We start from the raw sequence: 12,887 nt of genomic DNA on the forward strand, positions 1-12,887 counted from the left end.
TCCCCCAAGCATGCCGCATCCTCGCTCCTCCCCCTCCCCTCAGAGCCTCCTGCTTGCATGCCATGAAACAGCTGATTGCGGTGGGCGGGAGGTGTGGAGGGGTGGGGGAAACTGATAGGGGGCTGCCAGTGGGTGACAGCACCCACCATTTTTTCTCCATGGGTGCTCCAGGGCTGGAGCATCCATGGAGTAGGATCCTATGGTTGCTGCTGATGAGAGAGATGAAGCAGCCTGTGAAGAGCACCAAGGAGAGAAATAGCTCAGTTTAGAAAAGCTAACTCCTACTGTCATATAGTCCATGACTGTTGGAAAGCTGCAGCTATGAGACAGTCACATGAACAAGAAAACAAACTTCTCAGTTTAGGATACAGCATAGTCCTCATAGGTGCTGGAACAAGGGGTGCTGCCGCACCCTCCCTGGCTTGAAGTGGTTTCCATCATATACAAGGTTTACAGTTTGGTTCAACGGCTCTCAGCACCCCCATTATAAAAATTGTTCCAGCACCCCTGATAGTCCTATGATCATGTGACATTCAAGCCCAGGGGTAATCAATTATTTTTTGTCAAGGTCCAAATTTCTTGGTCAAGGTATAGTCAAGGTTCAGACTCCAGAGAAACTTTGTTCACACTACAAGTGTGAAACAAATTCATACAATGCTGTACATTAGTAACATATTTCATACTTATATTTTTAGTGCATTAAATGAAAAATAAAATTAAACCACCGTATAACCTAAAAATAATCTCAAAGAAAGATGTAATAAATTACACCTGAGATGAAATGAAACAACACTGCTGTGGATATCCCCTACATTGCAATTTCACCCCTGTAGCTTTAAGTTGAAATCATTTAAGTAATCTATCAAATCAATAAGAAAGGCCAGGATGCTCAGGCTTGTGACATCCCTCAAAAATGCATGTAGCTCTTCTGTCTTTTTCCCTGGAATTTGATGTAGATATTCTTCCACATCAGGAGTTCCCAAACTTGGTTCGTGGCTTGTTCAGGGTAAGCCTCTGGTGGGCCGCGAGACACTTTGTTTACCTGAGTGTCTGCAGGTACGGCTGCTCACAGCTCCCAGTGGCCGCGGTTCACCATTTCCAGCCAATGGAAGATGCGGGAAGCGGTGGCCTGGCCCAGGGCCGGTGCAACCACTAGGCGAACTAGGCGGTTGCCTAGGGCACCAAGTGGTTGGGGGCGCCAAAAAGCGGTGCCCTGGCTTGGTAGGGAGGAGTCACCTTCCGGAGGCACTGGAGAGCCAGAGCGTCGGCTTGTGGGGGCGGTGAGCCCCAGCCATGGAGGAGCCGGTGCGGAGCAGGGGGGCAGCAGACCTGCAAAGGTGGCAGCGCCTCTAGCAGGGAGCAGCTGCGCCCCCCACCCCTCCTGCCCAGGCTGCGGTCCGCCCCCCCCCGGGGCTCCTGCAGGCTGCTGCAGATGAATGCAGGCAGCGGCCCTCGTGCGCCCCCAGACTTCCCCCTCACCGCGCTCGGGCTCTGCGGCTCCCGGCAGCGGCTCACACTCCTGGAAGCTGCAGAACCTGAGTGCGGCAAGGGGGGAGCTGGGGAATGCATGGGGGACGTCGCCTGTATGCGTCCAGTGCAGGAGCCCCGGGGGGGGGCGCCCCCTGGCTTTCCCCTCACTGTGCTCGGGTTCTGCGGCTCCTGGGAGTGTGAGCCGCCGCTGCCCCTCCCGGAGAAGACTCAGGGCCTCGCGCTCCAGCAGCAGCTCACATGCCCGGGAGCCACAGTGCCCGAGGGCAGCGAGGGGGGAGCTGGGGAGCACATGGGGGCCAGCACCTGCTGCAGGAACCCCCCGGAGGGGGCGCCGGGCCGCAGCCTGGGCAGGAGGGGCAGGCACGGCTGCTCCCTACTAGCGGCGCCACCGCCTTTGCAGGGCTGCTGCCCCCCTGTGCCGCGCCGGCTCCTCCATGGCTGGGGCTCGCCGCTGCCACAAGCGGGACACTCTGGCTCTCCAGTGCCTCCGGAAGGGGGCTTCTCCCTGCCAAGCCAGGGCACCGCTTTTTGGCACCCCCAAGCACTTGGCGCCCTAGGCAACCGCCTAGTTCGCCTAGTGGTTGCACCAGCCCTGGGCCAGGCCACCGCTTCCCAAGCCTGGCAAAGCCAGTGAATGGACTCAGGGAGGGGGCCACCAGGGTGGGGTGGGGAGGGCTCGCGGGGGGCAGGGGTTGTGCACCCTCCAGGGGAGTTCAGGGAGCACGGAGGGGGGAACCCTGTCTGGGGAGCAGCCCCTGGGCACGGCTGGCCCCTGGGGTCTATAAAGGCTCATTGGGGTTTGCCCCTCAATGAACCGATGTGCAAGGGTGAGGGAGGAGCAAGGTGGAAGTTTCGCCTAGGGCATAAAATATCCTTGCACTGGTCCTGGCCTGGCCCAGGAGACCAGTGGATATTTCTGGTTAAAATCCATGTGCTTCACTTCATGTACTGTTTGACGTTCCCACCTTTAACAACAGCCACAATCTTGTACAAATTACATGTACCGGTCAAGAATTTGGACACTGTGGCAAAATAAAACAGTAAGCATCAGTCCACTCTTCTTTAAATGAACAGTATTTGGTGTCAACTTTCCATTTTGTTGTTGTTGCCATCATGGGCAGCATGTGAACCCCCCGTTCGGGGAGGCTAGCTCCCTGCCCCAACCCCTCCTCCCGAGGCCCCACCCCTTATGCACCCGCCTTGCCTGCCAGAGCCGGAGGAGCCCTGGACCCCACACTGTGGCTGGAAGAGCTGTGGCTGGCCTGGTAGAGCCACCCCAAGTCCTGGGCCGCTGCCCTGGCCCGAGCCACCCCAGGCCACAGCCTGCCCGCTGGCCCGAGCCACCCTGCTCAAGCCCCCACTGGCTGCAGGGAAGAGATGGAGTGAGGGTGGGAAGAGGAACAGTGTGGGCAGGGCCACAGGGGAAGAGAGGAATGTGGGAGTAGGGCTTTGGGGAGGAATTTGGGTGGGGCCATGGCCTGGCTGTTTGGGGAGGCTTAGCCTCCCCTGGCCTATTATACCTGCCGCCCATGGCTGCCATGTTTAAAAGCGGTGCTGTTAAACATCAAAAGCACAAGAGGCGGGACTACTGCTTTCAACAGTGTAAATGAGCCTATGACCATACAGTAAAAAACATAAGTTTTTAAAAAAGGAACATACTCTTGGTTTTTTATTGGTGGAAACTGATGATAGTGCAAATTAAGGAAATAAGGAGAACAACTCAACCATTAATTCACAGTACAATGTATTGGAGATCGCACTATGAGAGAATGAGAGGGTAAAAATAATAAGTAAATAAAAAGATTTCACGGTCTGTTCAAAAGCATCTGACGGCCAGATTTGGCCCGTGGTCGGCCTATTGACTATCTCTGCTCTAGCTTTTCGAAGATGATGGTTTAAAAAACAAAACAAACTTGCAAGGGGAGTGGATCTCAAAGGTTGGGTACCAGCCCAAATCCGAAAATCTACACTTCTGTTGTTAGCTCTGCAGTCCAAGCCCTGGGAGCCCAAGTGAATTGACCTGGGCTCTGAGATGCAATGCTGTGGGTTTTTTATTGCCGTATAGATATATAGTTTCCTGTGTTCCCTTTAAGATTCTGATGGGACATCAGTCCCCAGCCTTGCTACATAAGCCCTGTTCACCTGTGTATAGTGTAAGCCAGTGGTTTTCAAACTGTGGGTCGTGACCCAATACTGGGTCATGGAATGTACGGCACTGGGTCGTGGTAGCTCTGGTCAGCACCACTGACCGGGCCATTAAAAGTCCCGTTGATGGTGCTGCTCGACTAACGCAGGCTAGTTCCTACCTGTTCTGACACCGTGCTGCGCCCCAGAAGCAGCCAGCAGCAGATCCAGCTCCTAGGTGGAGGGTCAGGGGGCTCTGCACACTGCCCCCATCCCGAGCACCAACTCTGCACTCATATTGGCCACTTCCCAGCCAATGGGAGCTGGGGGGGGACGGTGACTACGGGCAAGAACTGAACAGAGCCGCTTGTATGCCTCCACCTAGGAGCCGGACCTCCTGCTGGCCATTTCCAGGGTGCAGCGCAGTTTGCAGTGCCAGGACAGGCAGGAAGCCTGCCTTAGTACCCCTGCTGTGCCACTGACTGGGAGCCGCCCGAGGTATGCCCGCACCCCAATCCCTTGCCCCAGCCCTGAGTCCCCTCCAAACCTGGTGCCCCTTCCTGCACCCAAACCCCTCATCCCAGCCCAGAGTCCTGACCCCCTCCTGCACCCCTGAACCCCTCATTCCCAACCCCACCATGCAGCCCTCACCCCTGCCCTCTGCCCCAGCCGTGAGCCCCTCATCCCCAGCTCCGTTAGGTCACGGGCTTCAACAATCTTCTTCAACTGGGTCGCCAGGAAATGTTTTGAAAACCACTGGTTTAAGCAAGCAGTTAACTCCTAGCTTGTTTGAAAACAAGGAAGGCCTCTTATAGAGCAATTGTCTTTTGGTAACATCTGAAGTTTAAAACAAATTGTCATCAGTTAAAACTGGCACATTAATAATGATTAAAAAGAACAAAGACTCTTTAGATTTAAAATTTCTGTGCTACTCCCGCATTACACTGTAGGATATATATATGCATCTGAAGAAGTGGGTTGTAGCCCACGAAAGCTTATGCTCTAATAAATTTGTTAGTCTCTAAGGTGCCACAAGTACTCCTGTTCTTTTTGTGGATGCAGACTAACACGGCTGCTACCCTGAAAACTGTAGGATAGTAATTGTTAACCCCTCTCCCATTAAGCAATATGGTTAGCAAACACCTTGAACCTCCTGCCAGCTGTTTGGATCTCCCCCAAGTTGAAACCCCCTGCTATATCTCAGCCACAGGTGTATACAACTGAGCCATTCTCAAATGTATGTAAAATGGAATAGAAATGAGGCAATTAAAATTTTTCCTCAGAATTTTACTTTCTGAGACAGACTTAATACAAGATGTACATTTTTTCATTTGTTCTTTACCCTTCGTTTACACAATACCATTCTTTCCTATCTAAAAAATATAATATGGAGATTATATATACCCATCTCATAGAGCTGGAAGGGACCCTGAAAGGTCATCAAGTCCAGCCCCCTGCCTTCACTCGCAGAACCAAGTACTGATTTTGCCCCAGATCCTTAAGAGGCCCCCTTAAGGATTGAACTCACAACCCTAGGTTTAGTAGGCCAATGCTCAAACCACTGAGCTATCCCTTCCTATCTAGATTGGCTTTGCCCTTTCCCCAAGACAAAAGGGATTTTGTTGAATTTCACTAGCAATTGTTTTGCTCAGCTAGCTTTGGCGGTAATAAGTGTACCTGCGTATCTCTGGTAAGCACACCTTCATTTAAACAGTTAACACCGTTGGCTGCTTGCTAGCCATCTCTGAAATGACTGAGGCTGGATCATGCGTCTTTGAATTTTGCATTTTAAAAATCAATGACAACACAAACAGTCTTTAAGTGGTCTTCCCAGCTTAATACCGTCTTGGTTTAGTACAAGTCTCCACCAAAACAATCATTCTTCCACACGCCCCTGACAAAACATATTCTACTTTCACTTTAAACATATGACAAAAATATTAAGGACAATTGCTGTTTGTTGACAAGATGACCACAGTGATGGTCTAATGACAAAATAATGGGGAGGGGGAGAAACTGGTCACACTACTCCTCTGCCCCAGGAATGGGATACGCTTCTCGGCGAGCTGAGAGTGAGGCTGGCTCCTGTCACAAGGGAGCACCGAACTATTTGGGTGTTGACTGAAGTACGTTTTCGGGGCTATCCTGGGAGAAGCGCACACCAAGCAGAGCAGACCCCGCGGGCGCGGGGCACCGCTGCACGCGGCTAGGCGCTTAGCACAGAGACGGGCTCTCTGAGCTCCCCTTCAGCCAGGTCACACCCCCATCCCCGGGGAGCAAACCCCACCCCGGCGAGCGTCAGGCTGGGTGTGGTTGGTGTCCGCGCCGGCCTCACCCCCTTTGCAAATATGCACAGCTCGTCCGAGCTGGCTGGCTGCGGCGGGGCTCCGGCTCGGCCCCGGGGGAGCGCCCCCCCGCGTCAATGAGCGGCTTGGCCGCCTGCCTTCCCCAGCGCCCCGACTCTCGCATGGGACCCTCCGCCAGCCGGGCGGCAGCAGGCTCCCGCTCCCAGGGGCTCGCCCGCCCGGTGAGCGGGGGATGATGCCTAAGGAGAAGCCGCTGTGGAAGGGCTTCGCGTTCCGCTTCTGCCTGCTCTCGGCCGCGGTCTTCCTCTGCCTGCAGCTGGGGCTGAGGCGCTCCTGCGCGCCGGCGGAGAAGGCGGGAGCAGCTGCGGCCAGGGCGCTGCCCGCCCGGGGAACAGAGCAGCGCCGCAAGAACGAAGTGGAGGCGCACCTGGCGCCGGGGGCGGGGCGGCCGGAGGCGGCGACCGCCAGCAGGAGGCGGGTGACCTACCTGAGAAGCAGCCGCAGAAGGAGCTCGGAGCCCGCCTGCTGCCCCCTGCAGACCCTGGGCAGCAGCCGCAGGAAGGTAGGGTCCTGTGAGGTGGGTGCCTAGGGGCGGGGCGGCTAGGGGGGCAGTGTCATGACATGGGCATTGCCATACAACATTAGGGTTACCATACGTCCGGATTTTCCCGGACATGTCCGGCTTTTGGGGGCTCAAATCCCCGTCCGGGGGGAAATCCCCAAAAGCCGGGCATGTCCGGGAAAATCGGGAGGGCTGGGTGGTGCTGGGCCGGCGGTGCGGGGCCGGTGGCATGGTGCCGGGCCGGGAACTAGGGGCGCAGTGCCGGGCGCGGGGCCGGACGGGGAGCCGGGAGCGCGGTGCCGGGCCGGGGTCCGGGCTGGGAGCCGGTCAGCCGGGCCGGCGGGGAGCCGGTCAGCCGGGCCGGCGGGGAGCCGGGCCGGCGGGGAGGCGGGGAGCCGGGCCCGTGGGGAGCCGGGGAGCCGGGCCCGTGGGGAGCCGGGCCGGCGGGCCCGCGGGGAGCCGGGCCGGCAGGGAGCCGGGGAGCTGGGCCCGCGGGGAGCCGGGCCCGCGGGGAGCCGGAGCCGGGGAGCCGGGCCCGCGGGGAGCCGGAGCCGGCGGGGAGCAGGTCAGCCGGGCCGGCGGGGAGCTGGTCAGCTGGGCCGGCGGGCCCGCGGGGAGCCCGGGGGTGCGCCGGGCCGCCGGGGGCCGGCAGTGCTGGGCGGGCCGGGGGTGGTCGGCCGGGGCCGGCACCCCAGGGCCCGAGCCGACCCAGGCTGGAGCGGCCGGGGGGCCAGCCTGGGCCGCGCCTCCTCCCCCCCACACCCCCCTTACCTGCTTCAGGCTTCCCGCGAATCAAATGTTCGCGGGAAGCAGGGGAGGGGGCGGAGACTTTGGGGAGGGGGCGGGGTTGGGGCGGGGGTATGGGCGGGGCTGGGGCGGGGCCGGGGGCCGTGGAGTGTCCTCCATTTGGAGGCACAGAATATGGTAACCCTATACAACATGACACCCCTCCCCATGCTGAAGGGCTATGAAATCCAACTAGTCTAAGGCCAGCGCCTGCAAATGGCTCTGCCCGCATGGGGTGGTCGGTACCCGCGGAATCTGATGCGGGGACACTCTCCACCTCCCCAGTCTCTCTGCTGGTGCTGAGCCCTGTGGCGGCGCTAAGTAGGGTGACCATATTTCCCAAAGGGAAAATGGGACACTACATGGGGCTGGCCAGAGCAACTTGTCGGAGTCTCCCCCACCCCGTCTGGGGTCGCTGGAACCCTGCCTGTCCTCTGTGCAAGGCTGGGGTCACTGGTTGGAACCCTGCTTGCCCCCACACGAGCCCTGCCACCCCTTCCCCACAAGGGGCTGGCATCGCCGTTGGACCGCCGCCCCGGCACATTCCTCCGTACCACACCCCACTTTTTTGACAAAAGTGGGCATTTGTCCCGTTTGCTCTGGCCAACTGATCAAGTTGCCAAGAGCAAATGGGACAAATGCCCACTTTTGTCAAAAAAGTCGAGATGGCCGGGACAGGGCTTAAAAAAGGAACTATCCTGGCCAAAACAGGATGTATGGTCACCCTATCCCTAACAGTACGGGCCACCCCAGGCAGAGCCATGCACAGGATCGGGCACCGAGCTGGTGGGGGATGTGTGATAGTCCCACCAAAATGGTCCCGACATGCTGATCTGCTTGCAGCCAAGGTGTGGGAGGGACCTTCCCAAGCTGGGCCTGAAGACTAGGGCCAGCCAGGACACCAGGTCTGGATCTTCAAGTCCTCAACATTCAGGGCTTTGGAGATACAACCTCTAAGCCTGGGGCCAAATCCAAACCCTCTTGGGCTTTGGAGGGGAAGTTTGGCTCCATATCTGACCTCTGTAGCTATGATGTTAAAATAGCCATGCAGACATTCCGCCCCAGGCTCTGAAGTTTGGAGAGTGGAATGGGTTTCAGAGCCTGTGTCTACACAGCGACTTTTAACACTGTAGTGAGCTTGAATCTTTACACCTTGGTTCTGAGACTTGCTTTGGGTTTTTGTTTGTTTGTTTGCTGTATAGACAGAGGTACCCTTTGAGGGAAGTGTAGAACTATCAGGATCTTTTCTTCATACTCTAGCGGGCCAGGGAAGAGGATGGAGAAATTGGATAAATCCCTCTTCCCTTCTGCCCACCACATCCAGGAAGGAAGGAAGTGAAAGCAGCACATTTTGCCACAATATAGTGACTATGAGATTTTCTGATGTGTTGTGATGTTGGCATCATGTTACATCAGTATGCATTGTTGCCAGCGCTTGCAATTTTATTGTCAAGTGTTGTGATATTTGGTGTGTTGTCTTAAATCCCCAGCTCCTGATTAGAGGAGATCCATAGCGCTCTCTCTCTCTCTCTCTCTTTTTTTTTTCCCCCCAAAAAGAAAGTATATTTCTAGCCTTAGTGGTTGCAGGTAAAAACTTTAAAACCTAAATGTACCTTTAAAGGCTCAAAAGTTAGTAGACAAATAAAAAGAGCTCCCATTTATAATTTTTAAGTCAGTCTCATTATTTTTGGGAGGCCTGACTCATGACTTTTGAATACTTGGGGTTGACACTGTATGTGTTGGTGTTGAGTTGCGATGACACTTCACACCACAAGCACTTTGGGATACAGTGCTGTTATTTTGTGTTGCTGTAAGTTCATTTGAAAGTGAAGTGACTGAAGTTCATGGTCCATGTTTGCATTAAGGAACTGAACTGTTTCCAGTTGAATTGGCGCAATAGAATTGGTTTAAGCATAAATAGTTTGATATGTCCACTCTAGGAATATGGATCCATACTTTAAAATGTTGCAGTTTCCCCATGTATCAACACTAGTGCTGTTCTAAACCATTACAATTGCACTGCTCTCAGCACTAACAATTTCTGGCATGTCTCCCAGATGTAGGGTCTTCTGGAAGATTTTGAAAGGCCCCTGATGCGTTGTGGCACAGTAGTGGGAGGACTATTTGAACTGTTTGTGCTGTTACGTTCGTGGCATTTGTCCACACTGTCACTGATCCACTGAAATGACCTCATGATCATCTACCTAAAGTTCAGCATGCTTCGTTTATTGGGGTGCTCTTCATCATGCTACTCCCTCTACTGAGACTACTCTCAGGAAATCAAGTTAACCTAATGAGAGAGAACGGTAAAGACTGAGGCTGTCAGGGAAAATAGTAACAAAAAAATCACACAGGGCTCGTTCACATACGCATAAGTTGTACTGATTTATCTATGCTGGCAAAATTGGGATGGTACAACCCCCATAGTGTGGATACAGATATTCCATTATAAGCATTTTTGCAGTGGTGTTGTACAACATAAGACAAACTATGTTGGTCCTATGTTGGCAACCTAAGAAAGAGCTCTGTGAATCTCAAAAGCTTGTCCCTTCCACTAAGTGAAGCTGATCCAGTAAACGATATTACCTCACTCACCTTGTTTCTCATATACTGGCATAGTTTATTCCTATATGGGCAGGGGAATAAGCACTATTGGGATAAGGCATCTTTGTATTGGTATAACACACAAACTATGTCTTCACTAGGAATGAAAAATCCTAGTGAAGACAAGGCAGTTTGTAGTCTTTACATGAGTTAATAGGTTGAGTTAGAGACTATAGGGGAGCTTAGTCTTTAACTTGATCTGCTAACACATGTTGAAATTACAAATTACATTGTATTCACTAGGATTTTACATTGAGTTAGTTAACTTTCAGATAGCTAGTTCAAATAAAGAACACATCTTTAGTCCCTAGTGAAGGCAAGGTCTAGGGATTTGTATCAGTATAACTATTTTGGTTAAAAAATCACAACCCTAACTGAAATAATTATACATATTATAGTTAGATGTACAAAATTTATATGTAAACTAGGCCTTAATGGGACACATGTAACTATTGCCTATTGATTAAGTAGTACTTAGACAGATGTTAAATAGTTCTGAAACGTTTGTCATTTTTAATAAGAAAAAATAAAGTAGGAACTAGCCTGCGTTAGCCGAGCAGCACTGCCAACGGGACTTTTAATGGCCCAGTCGGCGATGTTGACCAGAGCCGCCACGACCCAGTGCCTTACATTCCATGACCCAGTACTGGGTCGCGACCTGCAGTTTGAAAACCACTGGCTTATACTATACAAAGGTGAACAGGGCTTACGTAGCAAGGCTGGGGACTGACGGCCCATCAGAATCTTAAAGGGAGCACAGGAAACTATATGTCTACATGGCAATAGAAAACCCACAGCATTGCATCTCGGAGCCCAGGTCAATTCACTTGGGCTCCCAGGGCTTGGACTGCAGAGCTAACAACAGGTAAATCATTTTTATTTTTCACCATGTTACATTTTATTTCATTTAAAAACTTTTCAGACTGTTTTAAAAGAAGAAAAGATCTCTTAATTGATACTTCTTGGCTTCTACCTGCTCCTTTGGAGAAAGAAAGTAGCCAGACCAGCACTGGCAGCCAGGTTCATGAGCATCCATAGTGCTCAGGGGAGCGGAGGTGAGGGCAAGGGAACAGTGCAGAGGAACTGGATCTCTATACAGATCTCCCAGGATCCACCAGAATGGATGGATTTCACTGTGGATCTTACCAGCCCACGTGCCATGTGTCCTCTGCATGTCTACAACCCCCTTCTTATCCTTGGCAAGGTTAAGACCTTTAACTGTATAGTGTACTGTATAGCTATTTCTTTTGGGGTGGATTACAATATATGATCTACAAACAGTGCAGCAAAAGATTACTGAATAGAATTTTTCCATAGGTGTTGGGGGATAGCCTACTCTGCTGCCTATTACACCATTTACATAGAATCACAGAAGATTAGTGCTGGGAGAGACCTCAGGAGGTCATCTAGTCCAATCCCCTGCTCAAAGCAGGACCAGTCCCAACTAAATCATCCCAGCCAGGGCTTTGTCAAGCCGGGCCTTAAAAACCTCTAAGGATGGAGATTTCACCACCTCCCTAGGTAACCCATTCCAGTGCTTCACCACCCTCTTAGTGAAATAGTGTTTCCTAATATCCAACCTAGACCTCCCCCACTGCAACTTGAGACCATTGTTCCTTGTTCTGTCATCTGCTACCACTGAGAACAGCCGAGCTCCATCTCTTTGGATCTCCCCTTCAGGTAGTTGAAGGCTGCTATCAAAACCCCCCTCACTCTTCTCTTCTGAAAACTAAGTCCAGTTCTCTCAGCGTCTCCTCATAAGTCATGTGCCTCAGCCCCCTCATCATTTTCGTTGCCCTAGGCAGAAACACTGCAGAATAGTTTACATGATCAGTACTTTTAAGGGTCATGTTCACAAACAGTTGTCTTCATATTTTTGTGCTTGATAAAAATGTAGTTCTGTTTGTGAACAAACTCACAGGGCATTTGTCTGGGATTTTACCTAGAAACAAATGAACAAAAATTCCAAAAGAAGATGAGAAGGTCTAAGATCCATCCATCCATCCATGACTCCTATACTTTCAATTCCAGGAAGTAGATTGCATGATTGCACACTTTTGGTGATCAATGGCACAACAGTAAGATTGGGGAGAATGACATTAAAGACAGCGTGAAAGTTGATACCCTAAATAAATTTGGAAGGATTAAATTTTTATCGTTCAATATTGATTTCACTGTACATACACAAACCATTGAAAAAATATTTCCATCTATGATAATTGAAATGTACAGATAGGCTAAAGAAGAAAAATACTGCTTGAAAACTTATTAGAGTTTGAGTAAAGAATATTTATTTTGTGCATTTTGATAGTTTGTGTTTTAACAGTTATAAAGCTTTAACTTTTTGAATCTTAATGTCTACTAAGATTATTATCTAATTATTGTTATTAACTAATTATTGTCTGACTTAAATATCCTGCAGATGTGGAAATTTAAATAGATAAAAATAAAAAAAACTTAACTTTGATGATATACATCAAAATGATACAAAAATTAAAACTAAATTCTGCCAAGCCTAACCATAAAAGAGTACAAGTGTAAATACATTCCCCAGAGTGTAAGATGCATGTATGGATAATACCAACTGAAAGGAAGGCTGACCTTTAGAAACTTAACCATGTGACAGATCTACCAATCTACCAAACTCCAGAGTTACCAATGCAGTTGCTCATGGAGTCTGCCAAGGGGCCAGATGTTGCTGTAATATCTTCCTGAACTTGGCATTTAGAGACTGTAATTGTCATCCAAAGAATAGGAGGAGTGGTGTGATGTGCTATGGTATGACGAAGAGCCTGGAACCCCATCACTGCATTTTTCCACACAAAACTATTTGTGTTGATTAAAATAAAGTTCCTAAATATGTTTAAAAACATTGCCAAACAATGACAAATTAACATATGATACAGATTAAAAAACAAAAAACACAGACTTTATTTTTATATATACTGTATACACCTTTGCTCTTCAGTGACTTTTGGCAAGGCATACACACCCATACATTATTCACCCTCTTA

At 51.2% G+C, this 12,887-nt stretch overlaps 1 protein-coding gene across 3 annotated transcripts in view; it reads left to right on the forward strand.

The window, feature by feature from the left end:
* The first annotated feature begins 5,751 nt into the window (after positions 1-5,751).
* The window catches only part of METTL24 (methyltransferase like 24), an 87,703-nt gene continuing 80,567 nt past the window's right edge, over positions 5,752-12,887 (forward strand). Inside the window, exon 1 of one of the 3 annotated variants that reach the window (XM_054024269.1) lies at positions 5,752-6,498. In XM_054024269.1, the coding sequence (XP_053880244.1) occupies positions 6,154-6,498 (345 nt within the window). In that variant the 5' untranslated portion in view covers positions 5,752-6,153. The remainder of the gene's footprint in view (positions 6,499-12,887) is intronic. The other 2 variants (XM_054024270.1, XM_054024272.1) reach the window with 2 other exon arrangements.

Source organism: Malaclemys terrapin, chromosome 3 (assembly GCF_027887155.1).
Source record: "Malaclemys terrapin pileata isolate rMalTer1 chromosome 3, rMalTer1.hap1, whole genome shotgun sequence".
In the NCBI taxonomy this organism is placed as follows: Eukaryota; Metazoa; Chordata; order Testudines; family Emydidae; genus Malaclemys; species Malaclemys terrapin.